Below are 25,651 nucleotides of genomic sequence, written 5' to 3' on the forward strand. Positions count from 1 at the left end.
CCTAAGATGGTGGCTGCTAGGGTTTTCCATTTACCAAATATTTAATCAAACCACCCTATCCACAATGTACTAACTTCTGAGTTCAGTTCATCCTTCACTTAGTGCAGTTAATTCTGTAAGAGCTCTGGTGACTGTCCCATCCGGTGTGGTGTTGTTAGGGATAAATATGCAACAATGGCTTATCTTTCTATAGACACCGGCCCTTTCTACCTGATCTAGAACCAACCTCTACTAAGTTATGAGCGGGATGGCGGATAATCGCTCAGAGATCCCCTTTACTGCATCACTAGTCTTGTCAATAAATCGCTGTTGGTTGTAATAGATATAATTTATCCAATCCATATTTTTGTTTGTCCCCCACCAGAAAAATGTTGTAGTAAAACTTTCCCATATTTGATTTATAGCTTTGTATTCGTCTGGAACACCCCTGGGGATGCCTATACCATCTATCCAAATTGGGCTATTTCCTTCCTGACTTATTTATTTTTCTCCTAATTATTCTTCCTGTCACTGGTCTTTGATGACCAATTCTTACAGGTTGGACCAACAATACTGGTGCACAAGTACCCACCCATCCCTCTGGTAATGTCTGCCGAATGCTCCCTTTTTTTTAGTGCATGCCCACCACACATCAGTCAAAGGGATGGTTAGGTTCCTAATTTTTTTTCCCTTCCTTCCTTATCTAAATCAGTCACATTAATTATCTCCTTACAGCCATCAAAATCACCCAAATTACGGGTGCCATTTCTATGTCTGTAACACTGGTATTCGCCAGGAGTTAAAGTGAATCTAGGTGGGCTGGCCGAGTATGTCAATTTTGCCAGCCCAATCCCTGTGCAATTTGGCTCTTTTTGATTGGACCTCCAGGTCTAATACACAGGGAAACATTGCCTTTGGCATTGGGGCGGTCAACATTGTTGGTCGCCCAATGGAGCATGCATAACAATTGGTCTCCCCCAAGGCCCTAGCGGTGTATTTCATCCACTTTAACCAGAGATTCTCATCAGGGACCCCCTCCACTTCCCCATTGTTCCATTCTTGGAGGAGAAAATCTTTCATAGTGGACGGGTTAGTCAAATTGACTCCGTCATCCCTTGACTGATTTACTCAGTCTATTGCTGTTAGTGGATTAATGACAGTACCTGCTCCCTCTATATCTTTTGACTTCATCAAATATAATCTTAGACAAGTATGCCGTCCGTATACGTCCGCGCAAGCCCAGTAAGTTCTTCTCATGTCCTCTTTAGTGACTTTTACTATTGTTACTACCATTTCCGTGGGGATGTCGTTATACCTTCTTATCCTCCATCTTGACGTCCAGCCCCCCCCGTCTCATATCTCCTTCCCCCAGTATGTCTAAATACCTGAGCCCAGGAACAATCCGCTGAGGGGGCTGAACATAAATACAACGGGATCTTATAATCCCATGTTGCTTGCTTATCCGCTCTGATAAGATCCCTAATCATAATTTTGAATCTTACTCCCCACCCTTCTCTGACTCCTATTTTGTAGATCACTCGCCCTTGATGGTCAGTATGTCGGGTCGCTTTCCCTTTATTTCTTAATAATGGTAAGGCCAAGCGTAATTGGTGCGAGGTGGTGGTGGATTTTGACCTACCACGACTATTGCCGAGACTATGATGCAGCTCAGGGTCACCCATATTCCCAAAAAACCCCAACCCTCTCCTGTCTTGAGTCCTTCTGCTCGGTACCACCCCATACTCACACCCTAGGAACACACTACAGTGATGATAGGTCTGGGTAGGAGATCTTCGTTGACAGAGGTGACCCCCGCACCCTGTGGCGCAGTTCCGCTCGTCAACTCTGCGTGTGCTAAGCGGTGCTTGTATGTGGTCCTACCTTCTTGCAGTGGGTAACATGGACCCAGGTTCCTCTCTCTGCTATTCTAATGGCAAAGGTGGTTACCAACATAACCTGATAGGGCCCTTCCCAACAGGCCTGCTTCCAGTTTTCCTTCTAGTGACTGGATGCTCACCAGTCACCTGGTTAGATAGTGGGTCACCTTCTCCTTTAGTTCACCTGTGGGGCACAAAACCTCTGACATACGGGTGTGGTTAATAAACTATCTTCACACATGTTCAGATTAATGTAACAATTTCTGACTGCATTCTCTTTTAGACTATCTAAAAAATGTTTTTTTTTAAGTATTTTGTCCTCTCCTTCGTATATTATCTAATACAATTAGCCTCTTCCCCCCTCTTGACACATAGTTCTGCTTATGTGTCAATTTTTTCCACCTTCCTAAACATTCCCTTAGGTTATTTATCAACCAATTGCCATGCCTTTCATTTTTGAGATTCTTTTTTGCTTCTTTATTGCTCCTCCCACTTCCTTTGTCTTTATGGCGGCTAAATTTGTCTTTCATTCAGTTCAGAATAAATTAGTAATCCAACAAACTATCTCTTATCTTGTAAAAACACTTATGTTTAGTTCAACCTCTGTTCTACCCCGGCTCTCCCGGGCTTGACCTGAAGACTGATTGTTGGACATGACAAGTCCATTTTTTAGGTCACTTAAGTATTCTGCCTAGCAACAAAGAATAAAAACCTCTATGTTCGTGATTAACCCAGTTATCTCTAATAGCCCACCAAAAAAAAAAACATCATCTTTAAACCACGACCAATGTCATCCCTCTTCACTCTCCACCATTTGGGTAACATCCCCTGATATATTTATGAAAAGCTAAGACTGTTTGGGAAGAGAGCAACAACATAACCTGTTCTTCCTCCTCAGAGTTCCAAATGATTTTACCATGGGCTGCCATTGCCTTCCCATAGGTAAGATCACTTGATTTACCCGTATGCAGTACATAATGACGACCTTAGCTTTACAGAAGTCTATCCTTACCAAAAAGCTCATCATTCTTCATCTAATTGTTTTCTTCTTTTTTTCCCTAGTCCTTATCTACCTGACCCTATTGCTAAATCAATGATCTAGGCAATAGTTGTCTCGCCTTAGATTGTACATTCTTCTGATTACTGCAGCTTATTCCATGAATTTAGTTTCAAATATCACCCAATAAACCGTTCCATCCCACAGCATAGTAAACACCACCTATGAACTGTTGAAAATTCCCTAAATTCAACATAACAACCCTTTATAAACATCATGCTGGGTGTGTTTTTATTTTATTTGAAAAACCCAATTGAAAAATAACAATCAAAGATAGTTAGGCTCAACTTAATTTGGTAGCTCCCTCTTATGACCTAAATACTGCCTAACTTCATAAAATCCCTCAAAATTCCTCGAGTATACAATGATTATTTAATTGATTACTCTAAATCTGCTACATGTGATCTCATTCAAATGATCCATTATCAATTATTTGATCCACCCCCTAGTAAAATCTCTCTCAGCCTGCTTGTTTTTCAAACCTAAACAGTTTTATCGCTACTTCCCTCCTATCATTACTGAATCAATGATAATACATTTACATTCTAGTCACCCAGCAGACGCTCCTATCCAGAGCAACCTAGTGAATACATTTTTATTATTTTAATCTTTTTTTTTTTTTACTGGCCTCCCCCCGTGGGAATCGAACCCATAACCCTGGCGTTGCAAACACCATGCTCTATCAACTGAGCTCCATCCTTGCCGGCCATTTTCCCCCCTACCCTGGACGACGCTGGGCCAATTGTGCGCCGCCCATGAGTCTCCCGGTCGCTGCCGGCTGCGACAGAGCCTGGATCCGAACCAGGATCTCTAGTGGCACAGTTAGCCCTGCGATGCAGTGCCTTAGACCACTGCGCCACTCAGGATAATAATAACTGCAATAACTATCAATAATAATTATAATAACTATTACGGATTATATTGTCCTTTTTCTGATGTTCCAATTGTAGTCTATTCATTTTAGTTTAAAATATAAAGTTATTTATAACAAATCCAGAACCCACCACAGGCTGGCGCTATTCCCCCAGCACAACAGCCAATGCCACTTGCTTCCTTGTAACGAAAATAAATTATCGTTTTAAAATTTTCCAATTATTTGTATTCCATGCCTTTCATTTTCAGTTCGCTATTCAATATATTTAACAGTTTTCTCTGATTCGGCCCCAATCAATAAAACAAATGCTTGATATTATTTATCAGCATACACTTAATGACATTCCTACCATTTGAACGATGTCCTGTCTCTCACTCCCCCCCTCTCCTGCTCCTTCCTACATTATGGGGGAGGCGCGGGAAACTTCCCTACAATTTTCCTTCTTAGGAAATAATGTCATTAGTACTTATAACATATTTTCATAGACATATCTAGAATATTACTAAAGCTATCTAATGCAACTTTTAATACACGTAAAAAAACTCTCTCTCTCCACCCATTCCTTTTTGAATAAGTGCGTCTTCCTAGTTACCCCATAACCACGCCTCAAATCTTTTATTTAGCATTTAACCAACCAAATACTAAGTAGTATCCGGTTATCATTCATACCCGCCGTTGAATTTCCTCATACACACATATTTCACCTTCTGCCATTCAAATGCCCAACACGACAGAATAGTTCCATGCAAACCTCTATTGGCTCTTCATGTCGCTCCGGATTAGAGCGTCTGCCAACTGACCAAAAACGCAAATATTCTCCACCTTCCCACCCATTACGTACGTCTACGTTTGAGTGCGAAAGTCCAGACACACGCATAATAATATGCCATCTAGCAGACGCTTCATCCAAAGCGACCTACAGTCATGCGTGCATACATTTTTTATTATGGGTGGTCCCGGGGATCGAACCCACTACCTTGGCGTTACAAGCGCCGTGCTCTACCAGCTGAGCTACAGAGGACCACATTGTTGGATTTTATAGGTACCTCTCAAATAATCGCTTTGTGGTGTTTTTAGCCAATTCTTAATTGACACGAATCATTTTGTCAAACATTTGTTTGAACCAAAAATATTGACTGTCATCCTCCTTTTTATCCCCTGCAGTCACGATAGTTAAATATTCCTTTGTCCCCGTTAAAGCATTTTCGCGCTTAAAAAAACACACTCCCTGTCTTCAGCCCCTCCTTTTGCTTTTTTTTTCATCTAATTTTATATGCATCTGCCTACTAACTTTTTTACTTCGAGATGCCCAATAAATTCATACCTCTTCTCCCAAATGGACCCATAAAACATATTTATCCGATCCCTCCCTAACATATATCTTTCATCTCCCGTTAATTCTCGGACTTGTTTAGAAGATGTCTTTCCCATCGTGGAACAATAAGAAATCCCTCCCCCCCTTTTTGTTTTTTATATAATTCACTCCCAAATTATTTCCGTAGGAGCCAATCTCTTAGTGCGCCTCTTGCTTTTGTAATTAACCCTTTAAAATTATTTAACCCCTAACCCAGAGTTTCTATTTAGAACTCCGGTTTCATGAAAAGAGTAAGTTACCCAATTTTCCTCACGCAACTTATTTTTTCCCCCACCCCTGAAATAATAATCACGTCTCCTGAGGGATAAAGTCTCACACACACACGACCTTATCATCTGTTAAACTTGTTTGCACAGTTCTAGCAAATGCCCAGTCGCATATAGAACTCCCGACATATCCCTCTCATACGATGATAATTATTTCCCTGTTTATACTGAACATTGCAATTCGTACAATGACAATATTAACTTAGTTTACATTTGTGATTGCAATTCACTACCATGTCATTTCGGACTAGTTATTTTTTTTGTAATAGCTATTTACCTCTAGGATCAATTGCGGACCCTCCCTGTCGTAATAATTATTACCTTCTTTGACTTTGGTAACTAAGTTCAACTCATTTTACCAAAATCCATGAATAAAAATTACTGACCTTTTCCTCGCAGTCTGGATTAAAATGCTTTTTCAAACTTGTTAACGTCTTTATCGTTCATAAAGAGTAATCACCGGCCTGTCTTATAACCTTAACGTGGAAGGCCAGGACTATTTTTCACGGATGTGATCACCCGGCCGTGCACAGATTTCGGTGTCTCTAGAACGATAAAGATGTATTAAGCTCCGCTTCGAAGGACCAATCTGTCATGTGAATTCGACCTAAGCTTGAATCATTACCAGAGGTTGTAAAGCTCTGGTTTTAATCATCAATGATTCAAGGTCCACAATCCACAAGTAATTATCAGTAAATTTATTCATGGAGAGCTCTGCTCAAAAACACAAATATCCTGTTTTTATACTCCTTGACAAACAAAGACACTATGCTCCTCCCACCTTTCTTAAACAGTTCCCGCCTTGAATGGTTAGTAACGCCCCCTCTGTTAGTGGGTTGACACTACATGATAATTCTAACATTTATACTGTGTTTGGGGTGAAATTCTTTAGTCATTATTCTTAAAATCCAAATTAATCTAACAAACAGATAGCAGGACTGTATGTCACCTGTCTAACAGATAGCAGGGCTGTATTTCACCTGTCTAACAGATAGCAGGACTGTATTTCACCTGTCTAACAGATAGCACGGCTGTATTTCACCTGTCTAACAGATAGCAGGGCTGTATTTCACCTGTCTAACAGATAGCAGGGCTGTATTTCACCTGTCTAACAGAAAGCAGGGCTGTATTTCACCTGTCTAACAGATAGCACGGCTGTATTTCACCTGTCTAACAGATAGCACGGCTGTATGTCACCTGTCTAACAGATAGCACGGCTGTATGTCACCTGTCTAACAGATAGCAAGGCTGTATGTCACCTGTCTAACAGATAGCAGGACTGTATTTCACCTGTCTAACAGATAGCACGGCTGTATTTCACCTGTCTAACAGATAGCACGGCTGTGTTTCACCTGTCTAACAGATAGCAGGGCTGTATTTCACCTGTCTAACAGAACGCACGGCTGTATTTCACCTGTCTAACAGATAGCAGGGCTGTATTTCACCTGTCTAACAGATAGCACGGCTGTATTTCACCTGTCTAACAGATAGCACGGCTTTATGTCACCTGTCTAACAGATAGCACGGCTGTATGTCACCTGTCTAACAGATAGCACGGCTGTATGTCACCTGTCTAACAGATAGCACGGCTGTATGTCACCTGTCTAACAGATAGCACGGCTGTATGTCACCTGTCTAACAGATAGCAGGGCTGTATTTCACCTGTCTAACAGATAGCAGGGCTGTATTTCACCTGTCTAACAGATAGCAGGACTGTATGTCACCTGTCTAACAGATAGCAGGGCTGTATTTCACCTGTCTAACAGATAGCAGGACTGTGTTTCACCTGTCTAACAGATAGCACGGCTGTATTTCACCTGTCTAACAGATAGCAGGGCTGTATTTCACCTGTCTAACAGATAGCAGGGCTGTATTTCACCTGTCTAACAGAAAGCACGGCTGTTTTTCACCTGTCTAACAGATAGCACGGCTGTATGTCACCTGTCTAACAGATAGCACGGCTGTATGTCACCTGTCTAACAGATAGCACGGCTGTATGTCACCTGTCTAACAGATAGCAGGGCTGTATTTCACCTGTCTAACAGATAGCAGGGCTGTATTTCACCTGTCTAACAGATAGCAGGACTGTATGTCACCTGTCTAACAGATAGCAGGACTGTATGTCACCTGTCTAACAGATAGCAGGGCTGTATTTCACCTGTCTAACAGATAGCACGGCTGTATTTCACCTGTTTAACAGATAGCAGGGCTGTATTTCACCTGTCTAACAGATAGCAGGGCTGTATTTCACCTGTCTAACGGATAGCAGGGCTGTATTTCACCTGTCTAACGGATAGCAGGGCTGTATTTCACCTGTCTAACGGATAGCAGGGCTGTATTTCACCTGTCTAACGGATAGCAGGGCTGTATTTCACCTGTCTAACAGATAGCAGGGCTGTATTTCACCTGTCTAACAGATAGCACGGCTGTATGTCACCTGTCTAACAGATAGCACGGCTGTATTTCACCTGTCTAACAGATAGCACGGCTGTATTTCACCTGTCTAACAGATAGCAAGGCTGTATTTCACCTGTCTAACAGATAGCACGGCTGTATTTCACCTGTCTAACAGATAGCACGGCTGTATTTCACCTGTCTAACAGATAGCAGGACTGTATTTCACCTGTCTAACAGATAGCACGGCTGTATTTCACCTGTCTAACAGATAGCACGGCTGTATTTCACCTGTCTAACAGATAGCACGGCTGTATTTCACCTGTCTAACAGATAGCACGGCTGTATTTCACCTGTCTAACAGATAGCAGGACTGTATTTCACCTGTCTAACAGATAGCGTGGAGGGGCTGTATTTCATCTCTCCAGTCTTCTCTCTGCGTGGGTCTGGCTGATGTCTCTTATACCAACAGACTCCCTTCTTTGTGCTCTGTTTGGACCACTTAAACACTGCCTGTCTGTCTGCCTGCCTGTCTGTCTGTCTGTGAGATGTTCTGAGCAGTCTCATGTTTCTTAGCATTGAGGCAGGTTTGTGTATCTGTCACGCTATCACAACAGGAGTGTGTATCTGGGAATATGGCACTGGCAGGATCTATGTTTGGTCTTGACATTTGGTAGTTTAAGGTCTTAAAAGGGTGTGTGTGTTTGACCTGTGTGATTGCGACACATGTATGCGCCTGTGTGTGTGTGTGCTTGCGACACGTGTATCTGACGTGTGAGTGTGTGTTCCCCAGGTGTGCTGCAGGCAGGTAGATGACATGCAGGGTGAGCCATGGACCAGATCACCTTCCATTATGACACGGTGCTGTCTGACATTCACCTGTTGCTGCCCAACTCTCGCCACCTCATGGCATGCCTTAACCGCGTAGGACAACCAGGTACTGGCGTGCGTGTGTGTGTGTGTGTGTGTGTGTGTGTGTGTGTGTGTGAAATGACACAAAATTAAATTATGTAAATATTGTAATTTAGTTTCAATGTAGGCCTCTCCTGAATGTCAATGGAACTGTCCCAACCCTCTATGGCTGCGTTTACACAGGCAGCCCAATTGGTCTTTTGACCAATCACATCAGATCTATTCACATCAGATCTGTTTCAGAGCTGATCTGATTGTCAAAATAGCAATTAGTTAAAAAAATATTAGAATTGGGGTGCCTGTCTAAACGCAGCCTGTGTGTCTAGTGTTCATCTCCCGGTTCAGAATCCTGTGGGACGGAGCGAAGCAGGACACCTGTGACCTCGGTTCCCCCTGCGGAGGGGAAGAGTTAGACCGCGACACCCAGGAGGAGAAGGGAAGGGAAGATGCTAGGGGGAGTGAGACAGGGGCTGACGGAAGGGAGGACGGAGGGGCTTTCGGAGGGGAGGACGGAGGGGCTGACGGAGGGGCTGACGGAGGGGAGGACGGAGGGGCTGACGGAGTGGAGGATGGAGGGGCTGACGGAGGGGAGGACGGAGGGGAGGACGGAGGGGTAGAACCACCCCTGGATGAAGATGGAGATCTAGAGGTAACACGCAGGTCAGTAATATTATGTCTCACCTCCACATCAGTCACCACAGTTATTACAGTCAAACCTTCACTATGTTTTTTATCGCCTTCATTTTATTGTTTTACTATAAATGTTTTAAGGCCAGTGGATCAATAGAATAGTAGGATACACAAGGTGCAATTTCGACATGTGGTTGTGCACCAACCGTTTTTCTCTTATGTCAGTCACTGACAGTCACTCAATTAGCTTTCTCTCAGCATTTTTTTTTTTTAGATTGGTAAGTTAGTCTAGCCGCCAGCTATTTAAACTTGTAGTAATCATGGTTGAATTACCGACCGGGGGGCCCCCATTGATTTTGTTAGTCAATCTCACACATATATCATATTAAGAACAACAAACATTTCTCTCCACCCTATGGCAGAATGTGTAGAATTGCAGGAAATTTGTGATAAAATAAAAATAGCAAAATCTTCTCTCTGCTGCTTTTTTTGTGGCCCCACCCCCATCAAAGTTTCCCATCCCTGTTCCAGACTAACCGAATATTGTACATGTCATCCCTGCCCAGACAGAGCCTTCCTGAGAGAGACATGACTAACTGGATATTGTACATGTCATCCCTGCTCAGACAGAGCCTCCCTGAGAGAGACATGACTAACTGACTATTGTACATGTCATCTCTGCTCAGACAGAGCCTCCCTGAGAGAGACATGACTAAATGACTATTGTACATGTCATCCCTGCTCAGACAGAGCCTCCCTGAGAGAGACATGACTAAATGACTATTGTACATGTCATCCCTGCTCAGACAGAGCCTCCCTGAGAGAGACATGACTAAATGACTATTGTACATGTCATCCCTGCTCAGACAGAGCCTCCCTGAGAGAGACATGACTAGATGACTATTGTACAGGTCATCCCTGCTCAGACAGAGCCTCCCTGAGAGAGACATGACTAAATGACTATTGTACATGTCATCCCTGCCCAGACAGAGCCTCCCTGAGAGAGACAGAGACATGAATAACTGACTATTGTACATGTCATTCCTGCTCAGACAGAGCCTCCCTGAGAGAGACAGAGACATGACTAACTGACTATTGTACATGTCATCCCTGCTCAGACAGAGCCTCCCTGAGAGAGACATGACTAAATGACTATTGTACATGTCATCCCTGCCCAGACAGAGCCTCCCTGAGAGAGACAGACATGACTAACTGACTATTGTACATGTCATCCCTGCCCAGACAGAGCCTCCCTGAGAGAGACAGAGACATGACTAACTGACTATTGTACATGTCATTCCTGCTCAGACAGAGCCTCCCTGAGAGAGACAGAGACATGACTAACTGACTATTGTACATGTCATTCCTGCTCAGACAGAGCCTCCCTGAGAGAGACATGACTAAATGACTATTGTACATGTCATCCCTGCTCAGACAGAGCCTCCCTGAGAGAGACATGACTAAATGACTATTGTACATGTCATCCCTGCCCAGACAGAGCCTCCCTGAGAGAGACAGACATGACTAACTGACTATTGTACATGTCATCCCTGCCCAGACAGAGCCTCCCTGAGAGAGACAGAGACATGACTAACTGACTATTGTACATGTCATTCCTGCTCAGACAGAGCCTCCCTGAGAGAGACGGAGACATGACTAACTGACTATTGTACATGTCATTCCTGCTCAGACAGAGCCTCCCTGAGAGAGACAGAGACATAACTAACTGACTATTGTACATGTCATTCCTGCTCAGACAGAGCCACCCTGAGAGAGACATGACTAACTGACTATTGTACATGTCATCCCTGTCCAGACAGAGCCTCCCTAGGAGGGACAGAGACCGAGACATGGTCTACCCCATCATCCTCAGCCAGGCAAGAAGAGAGGAAGAGGAGGAGGAGGAAGCGGAGGAGGAGTGTCCTAGAGACGTCATCAGGATAGGTGAGAAGAGAACAAGACTGGTTTCTACCTCTGACTGACCCTGGTCACTACTTTTCTTTTTAGTCCAGTGTAATTTCTGAAGAGCTGAGTGAAGACAGTTCTGAGAGGCAGAAGTATGTGTTGTAACTGTGTTTATGTGAGTTATCACTGTGTTTATGTGTGTGTTATAACTGTTTGTGAGTTATTACTGTTTGTGTGAGTTAACGCTTTGTGTGAGTTATAACTGTTTGTGTTATAATTGTGTTTATGTGTGTGTTATAACTGTTGGTGTGTGTGTTATAACTGTTGGTGTGTGAGTTATAACTGTATTTGTGTGTGTGTGTGTGTTATAACTGTTGGTGTGTGTGTTATAACTGTTGGTGTGTGAGTTATAACTGTTGGTGTGTGAGTTATAACTGTGTTTGTTTGTGTGTGTGTGTGTGTGTTATAACTGTTGGTGTGTGTGTGTTATAACTGTTGGTGTGTGAGTTATAACTGTGTTTGTTTGTGTGTGTGTTATAACTGTTGGTGTGTGAGTTATAACTGTGTTTATGTTTGTGTTATAACTGTTTAAATCCTACATGTCTCTAACAGAACACACTATGGCCACGCCTTTAGAAGATGTTGGTAAACAGGTGAGTCACTCTTCCACTCTCCCTCTCCCTCTCTCTGTGTCTGTCTGTCTGTCTGTCTGTCTGTCTGTCTGTCTTTCTCTCTCTCTCTCTCTGTCTCTCTCTCTCCCTCTCTCTGTCTCTCTCTCTCTCTCTCTCTCTCTCTCTCTCTCTCTCTCTCTCTCTCTCTCTCTCTCTCTCTCTCTCTCTCTCTCTCTCTCTCTCTCTCTCTAACTTATTTTTCCTTCCTCTGATATATAATGTACTGTGCCTTCAGAAAGTATTCATACCCCTTGACTTATTCCACATTTTGTTGTGTTACAGCCTGAATTCAAAATGGATTAAATTGATGTAGTTTCTCACCCATCTAGACACAATACCCCATAATGTAAAAGTGAAAACATGTTTTTAGAAATGTTAGCAAAAAGTACAGAAATATTTCAATTACATTTGTATTCACACCTAGATGTGCAACATTTGCTCATTATTATTTTCAAATTTCTATAATCTCTGTCAAATTGATTGTTGATCATTGCTAGACAACCATTTTCAGGTCTTGCCATATATTTTCAAGTCAAAACTGTAACTCGGCTACTCCAGAACATTCACTGTCTTTTTGGTAAACATCCCTAGTGTAGATTTTGCCTTGTGTTTTAGGTTATTGGCCTGCTGAAAGGTGTATTCATCTCCCAGTGTCTGGTGGAAAGCAGACTGAACCAGGTTTTACTCAAGGATTTTGCTTGTGCTTAGCACCATTTTGTTTCTTTTCTATCCTGAAAAGCTCCCCAGTCCTTAATGATTACAAGCATACCCATAACATGATGCAGCCACCACTATGCTTGAAAATATGGAGAGTGTTACTCAGCAATGTGTTGTATTGGATTTGCCCCAAACATAACACTTTGTATTCAGGACAAAAAGGGAATTGCTTTGTCACATTTTTTGCAGTATTACTTTAGTGGCTTGTTGCAAACAGGATGCATGTTTTGGAATATTTTTGTTATGTACAGGCTTCCTTCTTTTCACTCTGTTAATTAGGTTAGTATTGTGGAGTAACTACAATGTTGTTGATCCATCCTCAGTTTTCTCCTATTACAGCCATTAAACTCTGTAACTGTTTTAAAGTCACCATTGGCCTTATGGTGAAACCCCTGAGTGGTTTCCTTCCTCTCTGGCAACTGAGTTAGGAAGGATGACTGTATCTTTGTAGTGACTGGGTGTATTGATACACCATCCAAACTGTAATTAATAACTTCACCATGCTCAAAGGGATATTCAATGTCAGATTTCTTATTTATTTTACCCATCTACCAATAGGAGCCCTTCTTAACGAGGCATTGGAAAACCTCCCTGGTCTTTGTAGTTGAATCTGTGCTTGAAATTCACTGCTCGACTCAGGGACCTTACAGATAATTGTATGTGTGGGGTACAGAGATGAGGTAGTCATTAAAAAATCATGTTAAACACTATTATTGCACACAGAGTGAGTCCATGCAACTTATTATGTGACTTGTTAAGCACATTTTTACTCCTGAATTTATTTAGGCTTGACATTACAAAGGGGTTGAATGCTTATTGACTCAATACATTTCAGCTTTTTATTTTTTATTAGATCTCAATTTTATCAGTTTTAAATTCAGGCTGTAACACAACAAAATGTGGAAAAAGTCAAGGGGTGTGAATATTTTCTGAAGACACCATCTCTCCTTTCCTAGGTCTGGCGTGGTGCGTTCCTATTGGCTGATTTAATCCTGTCTCAGCCAACTACGTTCAGAGGAGCCACCGTCTTGGAGTTGGGGGCGGGGACTGGGCTGACCAGCATAGTCATGGCAACGGTGGCCAAAACGGTGTACTGCACAGGTGAGGTACCAACAGGTAAACCAGGGTTCTTCTCCCCTGGGGCCTCATTTATAACCGCTGCGTAAATTTCACGCTAAATATCTGCATGCACCATTTCTGAGTAGAATACGTAACTCCGCCTGGAAAACGCTCTCCATTCACCATTTATGGTGACAATGACGACCTTTATTTTCTGTATCATTTGGAATTAGGCCATGGCAGTTTCTAAAAGAAAGAGGTAGTCCCCTGTAGCTCAGTTGGTAGAGCATGGCGCTTACAACGCCAGGGTTGTGGGTTCGTTTCCCACGGGGGGCCAGTATGAAAATGTATGCACTCACTAACTGTAAGTCGCTCTGGATAAGAGCGTCTGCTAAATGACTAAAATGTAAATGTAAAGAGCAATGGCTAATTTGATTACATTTCTGTAGAGGTGTGTGCAGAATGTTTTGATATTTTGCGGTGACTTTTTCAAACTAAACATGCATTCCACCAATAGCGAGTGCCATACACTGTCCGCACATTCTGCAAGATTGATTGTATATTCAAAACGATTTAAAAGTAAATGCTACAGCCCACATTTCTATGCAAAAGACAAATTGTTGTTCAATATTTTGTTCATCAATAGATTATTGTGTTTCTATCTCCTATAGCCTCTGAGATTAATTAGGCTATGATGTCACGCTCCTATCGCAAAGCAGTACTGTAGCCTATACCATACTGTAGCCTATACCCATACTGTAGCCTATACCCATACTGTAGCCTATACCCATACTGTAGCCTATACCATATTGTAGCCTATATCCATACTGTAGCCTATACTGTATTTATTCATCATATCCCCCACGTATTCATCATATCCCCCGCGTATTCATCATATCCCCCCCTGGTCCTGGTGAGTTACTGGGGTGCAGGCTCCTGTTCCAGCCCTGCACTGTTTATAAATGAGGCCCCTGGTCCTGGAGAGTTACTGGGGTGAAGGCTTCTGTTCCAGCCCTGCACTGTTTGTAAATGAGGCCCCTGGTCCTGGAGAGTTACTGGGGTGCAGGCTTCTGTTCCGGCCCTGCACTAGCTGATCAATGTCGTGATTATTAGCTGTTTGTGTGCGTATCAGAGTTTGGGGGGCAATTCCAGCTAAGTCCCAGTCAATTCAAGGATGGAATAGCATTCATATGGAGAAAATCCAGGTCCAATTCAACAGACCGCAATGTAACTTCAATTGAGCGCATCTCTGTTGCACAACTCGTAGCATTCTTGTCCAGATAGTCTGGCCCATTTTCTACCGGTCCAGTCTGAGGAGTGCTATCCTAGGCAGAACATCTCACTGTCTAATAATTCCTTGGCATGATGTGATAAGAAATCCTCCCTTTTTCAAATAATTGCATCATATTTCTCAATTTAGCGATTTTATGCGTGACTGCTGTTGCAGGCTCATTTTCCCCTTCTCATAATAAAGCTGCCCGGATTCTATCACTAAACCCTTGAATGAGTAGGTGTGTCCAAACTTTTGACTGGTACTGTATATCGGTCGCCAGTGATTCCATCAGCTGATTTAGCTTGTTGTGGCTTGCCTGCTGCTAACTAGCTTCACTGACAAACACAGGGATGTAATGTTAGCTAGCTAGCTAAAGATGTTGGGCACTGCACTAATAAACACAGGGATGTAATGTTAGCTAGCTAGCTAAGGATGTTGGACACTGCACTGATAAACACAGGGATGTGATGTTAGCTAGCTAGCTAAGGATGTTGGGCACTGCTCTGATAAACACAGGGATGTAATGTTAGCTAGCTAGCTAAGGATGTTGGGCACTGCTCTGATAAACACAGGGATGTAATGTTAGCTAGCTAGCTAAGGATGTTGGACACTGCACTGATAAACACAGGGATGTAATGTTAGCTAGCTAGCTAAGGATGTTGGGCACTGCTCTGATAAACACAGGGATGTAATGTTAGCTAGCTAGCTAAGGATGTTGGACACTGCACTGATAAACACAGGGATGTGATGTTAGCTAGCTAGCTAAGGATGTTGGGCACTGCACTGATAAACACAGGGATGTAATGTTAGCTAGCTAGCTAAGGATGTTGGGCACTGCTCTGATAAACACAGGGTTGTAATGTTAGCTAGCTAGCTAAGGATGTTGGACACTGCACTGATAAACACAGGGATGTGATGTTAGCTAGCTAGCTAAGGATGTTGGGCACTGCACTGATAAACACAGGGATGTAATGTTAGCTAGCTAGCTAAGGATGTTGGGCACTGCTCTGATAAACACAGGGTTGTAATGTTAGCTAGCTAAGGGTGCACTGATAAACAGCATGTAGCTTGTCACTTATTTAGGATAGTTTTGACAGCTTGCTGATGAATTGGTAGACATGTTCCCAGCAGTCAGTCCGTACTTCAGCCTGTCAGGTAAAAGCACAGCGCAGCAGCAGACTCAATAATGTACTGACTCGAGGCAGAGCAGGCTGTTCGCTCCTGTCGCTAGCCTTTCTCTGCCATTTTTCCAACTTAACGACGATAAATGTTCACACCCCTAGTTACAGGAGCCCTGGCCCTGCCAACGAACTGGCTCAGAATATACAGTCACCTTCACATTTCTAGACATGAATCTTATCCAGGTAATGTCACACATTATATGTTTAAATGTATAGCTCAAACAATGAAGGGAACGGATGGATTAAATGTAGTGACAAGTAGTAATCACATTTAGAAAATATGCATTCAAAGCAGTTAAAAGGATGGTTCAGTGATGTATCAACTATCAAATAGTTGAGAATATTGGGACATTGTTATCTAGGTCCTTTTTAGATATCTGGTTTACCGTCTGTGACAGTATTTGTAGGCAACATATGCTTGTTGTGACTGCAGGTCCAACCATAAAACATGCTTTCACCAGTAATTTAGCCATGCCTTTTCTACAGAACAGACTGTAGATTATGGTAACCAGGATAGTGATTTAACATGATTTAACATGCCTCTACACCCACGTCTGTAGATGATGGTGCTGTATGTCTCTACCAGTCAACACTATTGTTCTGATCATCTCTCCAGTTAATTGGTCTGTTCCTCCAGGGCATGACTGTTACAGTGATACATGGTGTTACACTATAGTAGGATTTTATAAAGACCACCGTGTTACTATAGTATGGTTTTATAAAGACCACCATGTTACTATAGTAGGGTTTTATAAAGACCACCATGTTACTATAGTAGGGTTTTATAAAGACCACCATGTTACACTAGTATGGTTTTATAAAGACCACCATGTTACTATAGTAGGGTTTTATAAAGACCACCATGTTACACTAGTATGGTTTTATAAAGACCACCATGTTACTATAGTAGGGTTTTATAAAGACCACCATGTTACACTAGTATGGTTTTATAAAGACCACCTGTAATTATTTTGTAGGTAACTTTGGCACAAGTTGTACGCCTCATCAGGAACATTTTATTTCTTTTTTTTTTGCAAACCCTAGGTTATTTTCAAAAGTTAAAACCATAGGTTACATTTCTCATGTTAAAAGGTACATTTCTCATGTTAAAAAGAGAGGAAAGACAAATCAAGTGTGAAGAAGCAACAGATATGTACGATTTAAAGGATCTCACCCACGGAATCAGGATGTTTATAGGCTACTGTACTGTATTTGAGAGGAAAGCTAAATTGTTGTCATAGTCCCGTGTAGCTCAGTTGGTAGAGAATGGCGTTTGCAACGCCAGGGTTGTGGGTTTGATTCCCACGGGGGGCCAGTATGAAAAATAATGTATGCACTCACTAACTGTAAGTCGCTCTGGATAAGCGCGTCTGCTAAATGACTAAAATGTAAAAATGTAAATAATTATTGCACTTGTATTAAAGTGCTCTTCTATTTAAAGCCCAATGTTTCTGTTACGTTTTAAAGTTACCTAAATGCTGTGTAAAATCCCAATATCTGTGTAACGTTGTGTTGCAGACGTTGGGGAGGACCTACTGAGCATGTGCCAAAAGAACGTGATGTTAAACAGACACCTGATGGAGCCTGCAGGTGAGAGAACATTAGTTAGAGAACGTGACGTTAAACAGACACATGATGGAGCCTGCAGGTGAGAGAACATTAGTTAGAGAACGTGACGTTAAACAGACACATGATGGAGCCTGCAGGTGAGAGAACATTAGTTAGAGAACGTGACGTTAAACAGACACATGATGGAGCCTGCAGGTGAGAGAACATTAGTTAGAGAACGTGACGTTAAACAGACACATGATGGAGCCTGCAGGTGAGAGAACATTAGTTAGAGAACGTGACGTTAAACAGACACTTGATGGAGCCTGCAGGTGAGAGAACATTAGTTAGAGAACGTGACGTTAAACAGACACTTGATGGAGCCTGCAGGTGAGAGAACATTAGTTAGAGAACGTGACGTTAAACAGACACATGATGGAGCCTGCGGTTGAGAGAACATTAGTTAGAGAACGTGATGTTAAACAGACACATGATGGAGCCTGCAGGGCTGTATTGGATCAAAAGGAGATGGTTTTACCAGTCTGACATGCTGTATTGGATCAAAAGGAGATGGTTTTACCAGTCTGACATGCTGTATGGGATCAAAAGGAGATGGTTTTACCAGTCTGACATGCTGTATGGGATCAAAAGGAGATGGTTTTACCAGTCTGACATGCTGTATGGGATCAAAAGGAGATGGTTTTACCAGTCTGACATGCTGTATGGGATCAAAAGGAGATGGTTTTACCAGTCTGACATGCTGTATGGGATCAAAAGGAGATGGTTTTACCAGTCTGACATGCTGTATGGGATTATTATTTTTTATTTTTTTTAATCTTTATTTTAACAGGGAAAAACTGACTGAGACCTGGATCTCTTTTACGGCTGTGCCCTGTGTTGACATGTACAGTTTTAGACATACAGACAATAACATTTCAAACATACAAAACAAAAACACAATTCAACAGAAACAATCACAGACAACATCATATACATTTTTAAAATGGGCAAGGGACACCAGAGTGTCTAACTTAAGTTGGATCTGCAGTTTGTTCCATAAATAAGGTGCAAAGGAACTGAAGGCAGTCCTACCCAACTCTGTGGAGACCACAGGAGTCTCTAATGTAATCCACATCTGTGATCTGGTTTAAAAATTAGTATATCTAGTGGAAATTAATGATGATATATATGGAGGTAGTTTTAAAAGAAGTGCTTTATAAATAAACAAGAGAGCATGTTGCTCTCGCCTCACAGATAGAGGCCCAACCCACATGTTGATATAGGAAACAGTGTAACTATCACCCGTGATAAACCTGAGTGCACAATGTTAAATAGCATCCAGTGGTTTTAATGTGTTTGCCGATGCATGCATATAGATAATATCACCATAATCTAAAACGGACATAAAAGTAGCCTGCACAATTTGTTTTCTATTTACGGAGGACAGACAAGCCCTGTTTCTGTAAAGGAACCCTATCTTGAATTTGAGCTTTTTTCCCAATTCAGTAACATGTTTTTTAAAAGAAAGCCTATCATCTAACCATACCCCTAAGTATTTATATGCAGAGACCTGTTTGATTTGAGTACCATCCAAGCTAGTGATTACAAAAGTGTTTCTAATTGAGAGTTTAGACCTAGAAAAAAACATGACATTTGTTTTCTTAGCGTTTAAAACAAGTTTAAGCTGTAAAAGAGACCCCTGTAGTATCCTAAAATCAGACTCCAACTGCATTAAAGCTTGGTTCGCTGTTGGAGCAATAGAGTACATCACTGTTTCATCTGCATATAAATGGATTTTACAATATCTGACATTACCAATGTTGTTTATATAAAGTGAGAACAATAGTGGGCCAATTATTGAACCCTGAGGGACCCCTTTAAGTAACTGTAAGGGGTCAGACTTGACCCCGTCGACCATGACGGCCTGAGTTCTATCTTTAAGATAGTCATAAAACCATCGACAGGCATCAGTGCCCAGTCTGATCAACTGGCCTACCGAATACAGCCTGCTGTGGCCCTGTCCTTTCTGACAGGGTAAACCAACCGCTAACCTTATCTATTTATAGCCCTTTTATTTGTGTTAGGAGAAAATAATTTAAGGTCATCAAATTTGGTTTATATTCAAACTTCGGCTAGCTAGGCTACCTAGACATTTTTAATCCAACATTATGAACTGGAAAATCAATCAACACAATAGTGATGACAGACTGTGTGATTAACTTTTTAATTACAGATGCGAAGGCGTACATGATGCAAACCTGCATACAGCCAGCTCAGCCCTGTTAGTTCTATTGTCCAATCACAGTTGTTGTGTCTGTACAACCCTGTTAGTTTAGTTTTTAAATGGAATTCATATGAACAAGTGCAAGATTGCTGAAGTTCGACAGAGTTTTCATCATCCCTAGGACCAGGAGTTTTTCCAGCAGTTTTATAAAACCCATATGACCTGATTTTGGAAAAATGCTGGTCCCATCATAGCCCATATAAAACCATTTTACAATTTATTAATCCCGGTCATACCCTACAGGGAACAGAGTTTTACCTGGTTAGGTTACCAGATCAGGAAAAACTCTGAGCTCCAGGAAAAAGAACTGCCCCACCACTCTGGAACCTGTGGTACCACCTCTGGTTTAGCCGATGTTAGATATACTGTAGGGTTTTTCCACATGGGCATTCTGGGTGATTCTGGGAAAAAGCGCGCTCTCCTCCAAGGAGTGAATGTCCCGAGACAGAAGAGTCATTTTCCTGTGCGTTTTTGCTGCCAACTTTACTTTATTTTCCTTTTTTCCATCGCAACTTTTTTCCCTCATTCAACTTTTTCACTCCGGACGCTTTATCTGGACATGGTTCGTCAACATCTTCAACAGCCGAAGCTAAGTAGTAACATTAACATGATGTCTTCTAATTGCAGTCGCTGTACTCATAATATACAGGAGAACGATCGCCCCTTACGGCGAGAATAGCTGTGCTACAAGCCCAGCTTCAGACGCAATCGTTAGGCAAGGGTAATTTCAGTGTAGGAAAGGAAGAAACAGCGTCTGTGCCACCAGTAAGTACAGATAGTAACGTTAGTATAAATCCCCCGCACAGTCCCCGCAGCCGGACAACTTTCTCATGGCTTCTGGAGGGAAATACTGTTGGAATGCTCAACCGGTGTCGCTCATTCAGCCGACAGAAACTTTCAACCGGTTTTCCCCATTATGTAGCGAGTCGGAGTCTGAGTCTGAGTCTTCTCTTGTCTCTACTCCTCCCGTTACGGGGTCTGAGGCTCGAAGGCTCCACCATTAGCTCTGACAAATTGAAAAACCCTAGTCATTGGCGACTCCATTACCCGCAGTATTAGACTTAAAACGAATCACCCAGCGATCATACACTGTTTACCAGGGGGCAGGGCTACCGACGTTAAGGCTAATCTAAAGATGGTGCTGGCTAAAGCTAAAACTGGCGAGTGTAGAGAGTATAGAGATATTGTTATTCACGTCGGCACCAACGATGTTAGGATGAAACAGTCAGAGGTCACCAAGTGCAACATAGCTTCAGCGTGTAAATCAGCTAGAAAGATGTGTCGGCATCGAGTAATTGTCTCTGGCCCCCTCCCAGTTAGGGGAGTGACGAGCTCTACAGCAGAGTCTCAGCACTCAATCGCTGGTTGAAAACTGTTTTCTGCCCCTCCCAAAAGATAGAATTTGTAGATAATTGGCCCTCTTTCTGGGACTCACCCACAAACAGGACCAAGCCTGACCTGCTGAGGAGTGACGGACTCCATCCTAGCTGGAGGGGTGCTCTCATCTTATCTACCAACATAGATAGGGCTCTAACTCCTCTAGCCCCACAGTGAAATAGGGTGCAGGCCAGGCAGCAGGCTGTTAGCCAACCTGCCAGCTTAGTGGAGTCTGCCAATAGCACAGTCAGTGTAGTCAGCTCAGCCATACCCATTGAGACTGTGTCTGTGCCTCGACCTAGGTTGGGCAAAACTAAACATGGCGGTGTTCGCCTTAGCAATCTTATTAGGATAAAGACCTCCTCCATTCCTGCCATTATTGAAAGAGATCGTGATACCTCACATCTCAAAATAGGGTTACTTAATGTTAGATCCCTCACTTCAAAGGCAGTCATAGTCAGTGAACTAATCACTGATCATAATCTTGATGTGATTGGCCTGACTGAAACATGGCTTAAGCCTGATGAATTTGCTGTGTTAAATGAGGCCTCACCTCCTGGTTACACTAGTGACCATATTCCCCGTGCATCCCGCAAAGGCGGAGGTGTTGCTAACATTTACGATAGCAAATTTCAATTTACAAAAAAAAAAATGGCGTTTTCGTCTTTTGAGCTTCTAGTCATGAAATCTATGCAGCCTACTCAATCACTTTTTATAGCTACTGTTTACAGGCCTCCTGGGCCATATACAGCGTTCCTCTCTGAGTTTCCTGAATTCCTATCAGACCTTGTAGTCATAGCAGATCATATTCTAATTTTTGGTGATTTTAATATTCACATGGAGAAGTCCACAGACCCACTCCAAAAGTCTTTCGGAGCCATCATCGACTCAGTGGGTTTTGTCCAACATGTCTCTGGACCTACTCACTGCCACAGTCATACTCTGGACCTAGTTTTGTCCCATGGAATAAATGTTGTAGATCTTAATGTTTTTCCACAAAATCCTGGACTATCGGACCACCATTTTATTACGTTTGCAATCGCAACAAATAATCTGCTCAGACCCCAACCAAGGAGCATCAAAAGTCGTGCTATAAATTCTCAGACAACACAAAAATTCCTTGATGCCCTTCCAGACTCCTTCTGCCTACCCAAGGACGTCAGAGGACAAAAATCAGTTAACCACTTAACTGAGGAACTCAATTTAACCTTGCGCAATACCCTAGATGCAGTTGCACCCCTAAAAACGAAAAAACATTTGTCATAAGAAACTAGCTCCCTGGTATACAGAAAATACCCGAGCTTTGAAGCAAGCTTCCAGGAAATTGGAACGGAAATGGCGCCACACCAAACTGGAAGTCTTCCGACTAGCTTGGAAAGACAGTACCGTGCAGTACCGAAGAGCCCTCACTGCTGCTCGATCATCCTACTTTTCCAACTTAATCGAGGAAAATAAGAACAATCCAAAATTTATTTTTGATACTGTTGCAAAGCTAACTAAAAAGCAGCATTCCCCAAGAGAGGATGGCTTTCACTTCAGCAGTAATAAATTCATGAACTTCTTTGAGGAAAAGATCATGACCATTAGAAAGCAAATTACGGACTCCTCTTTGAATCTGCGTATTCCTCCAGGGCTTAGCTGTCCTGGATCTGCACCAGCTCTGCGAGGGCCTGGGATCGGGAGAGACACTTAAGTGTTTTAGTACTATATCTCTTGACACAATGATGAAAATAATCATGGCCTCTAAACCTTCAAGCTGCATACTGGATCCTATTCCTACTAAACTGCTGAAGGAGCTGCTTCCTGTGCTTGGCCCTCCTATGTTGAACATAATAAACAGCTCTCTATCCACCGGATGTGTACCAAACTCACTAAAAGTGGCAGTGATAAAGCCTCTCTTGAAAAGCCAAACCTTGACCCGGAAAATATAAAAAACTATCGGCCTATATCGAATCTTCCATTCCTCTCAAAAATTTTAGAAAAAGCTGTTGCGCAGCAACCTCACTGCCTTTCTGAAGACAAACAATGTATACGAAATGCTTCAGTCTGGTTTTAGACCCCATCATAGCACTGAGACTGCACTTGTGAAGGTGGTAAATGACCTTTTAATGGCGTCAGACCGAGGCTCTGCATCTGTCCTCGTGCTACTAGACCTTAGTGCTGCCTTTGACACCATCGATCACCACATTCTTTTGGAGAGACTGGAAACCCAAATTGGTCTACACGGACAAGTTCTGGCCTGGTTTAGATCTTACCTGTCGGAAAGATATCAGTTTGTCTCTGTGAATGGTCTGTCCTCCGACAAATCAACTGTACATTTCGGTGTTCCTCAAGGTTCCGTTTTAGGACCACTATTGTTTTCACTATATATTTTACCTCTTGGGGATGTTATTCGAAAACATAATGTTAACTTTCACTGCTATGCGGATGACACACAGCTGTACATTTCAATGAAACATGGTGAAGCCCCAAAATTGCCCTCGCTAGAAGCCTGTGTTTCAGACATAAGGAAGTGGATGGCTGAAAACTTTCTACTTTTAAACTCGGACAAAACAGAGATGCTTGTTCTAGGTCCCAAGAAACAAAGAGATCTTCTGTTAAATCTGACAATTCATCTTGATGGTTGTAAAGTCGTCTCAAATAAAACTGTGAAGGACCTCGGCGTTACTCTTGACCCTGATCTCTCTTTTGACGAACATATCAAGACTGTTTCAAGGACAGCTTTTTTCCATCTACGTAACATTGCAAAAATCAGAAATTTTCTGTCCAAAAATGATGCAGAAAAAATTAATCCATGCATTTGTTACTTCTAGGTTAGACTACTGCAATGCTCTACTTTCCGGCTACCCGGATAAAGCACTAAATAAACTTCAGTTAGTGCTAAATACGGCTGCTAGAATCCTGACTAGAACCAAGAAATTTGATCATATTACTCCAGTGCTAGCTTCCCTACACTGGCTTCCTGTTAAGGCAAGGGCTGATTTCAAGGTTTTACTGTTAACCTATAAAGCGTTACATGGGCTTGCTCCTACCTATCTTTCCGAGTTGGTCCTGCCGTACATACCAATACGTACGCTACGGTCACAAGACGCAGGCCTCCTAATTGTCCCTAGAATTTCTAAGCAAACAGCGGGAGGCAGGGCTTTCTCCTATAGATCTCCATTTTTATGGAACAGTCTGCCTACCCATGTGAGAGACGCAGACTCGGTCTCAACCTTTAAGTCTTTACTGAAGACTTATCTCTTCAGTAGGTCATATGATTGAGTGTAGTCTGGCCCAGGAGTGTGAAGGTGAACGGAAAGGCTCTGGAGCAACGAACAGCCCTTGCTGTCTCTGCCAGGCCGGTTCCCCTCTCTCCACTGGGGTTCTCTGCCTCTAACCCTGTTACAGGGGCTGAGTCACTGGCTTGCTGGTGCTCTTTCATGCCGTCCCCTAGGAGGGGTGCGTCACTTGAGTGGGTTGAGTTACTGACGTGATCTTCCTGTCTGGGTTGGCGCCCCCCTTGGTTTGTGCTGTGGTGGAGACCTCTGTGGGCTATACTCGGCCTTGTCTCAGGATTGTAAGTTGGTGGTTGAGGATATCCCTCTGGTGGTGCGGGGGCTGTGCTTTGGCGGAGTGGGTGGGGTTATATCCTTCCTGTTTGGCCCTGTCCGGGGTTTCTTCGGATGGGGCCACAGTGTCTCCGGACCGCTCCTGTCTCAGCCTCCAGTATTTATGCTGCAGTAGTTTATGTGTCGGGGGCTGGGGTTAGTTGGTTATACCTGGAGTACTTCTCCTGTCTTATCCAGTGTCCTGTGTGAATTTAAGTATGCTCTCTCTAATTCTCTCGTTCTCTCTTTCTCTCTGAGAACCTGAGCCCTAGGACCATACGTCAGGACTACCGGGCATGCTGACACCTTGCTGTCCCCAGTCCGCCTGGCCTTGCTGCTATTCCAGTTTCAACTGTTCTGCCTGCGGTTACGAAACCCCTACCTGTCCCAGACCTGCTGTTTTCAACTCTTAATGATCGGCTATGAAAAGCCAACTGAGAGACCTGAGCCCTAGGACCATATCGTCGGGACTACCGGCCGTGGTGACTCCTTGCTGTCCCCAGTCCGCCTGGCCTTGCTGCTATTCCAGTTTCAACTGTTCTGCCTGCGGTTATGGAACCCCTACCTGTCCCAGACCTGCTGTTTTCAACTCTTAATGATCGGCATGAAAAGCCAACTGAGATTTATTCCTGATTATTATTTGACCATGCTTGTCACTTATGAACATTTTTGAACATCTTGG

The 25,651-nt window shown here is 42.8% G+C and overlaps 1 protein-coding gene across 1 annotated transcript in view; it reads left to right on the top strand.

The window, feature by feature from the left end:
• Positions 1–25,651, top strand: part of LOC121556134 (methyltransferase-like protein 22) — a 53,779-nt gene that overhangs the window by 10,168 nt on the left and 17,960 nt on the right. Inside the window, exons 2-8 of the mRNA XM_041870022.2 lie at positions 8,616–8,759; positions 9,061–9,227; positions 9,327–9,394; positions 11,181–11,308; positions 11,882–11,922; positions 13,614–13,758; positions 17,689–17,760. Coding sequence (XP_041725956.1) covers positions 8,654–8,759; positions 9,061–9,227; positions 9,327–9,394; positions 11,181–11,308; positions 11,882–11,922; positions 13,614–13,758; positions 17,689–17,760 — 727 coding nt within the window. The 5' untranslated portion in view covers positions 8,616–8,653. The remainder of the gene's footprint in view (positions 1–8,615; positions 8,760–9,060; positions 9,228–9,326; positions 9,395–11,180; positions 11,309–11,881; positions 11,923–13,613; positions 13,759–17,688; positions 17,761–25,651) is intronic.

Source organism: Coregonus clupeaformis, unplaced genomic scaffold (genome assembly GCF_020615455.1).
Source record: "Coregonus clupeaformis isolate EN_2021a unplaced genomic scaffold, ASM2061545v1 scaf0469, whole genome shotgun sequence".
In the NCBI taxonomy this organism is placed as follows: domain Eukaryota; kingdom Metazoa; phylum Chordata; class Actinopteri; order Salmoniformes; family Salmonidae; genus Coregonus; species Coregonus clupeaformis.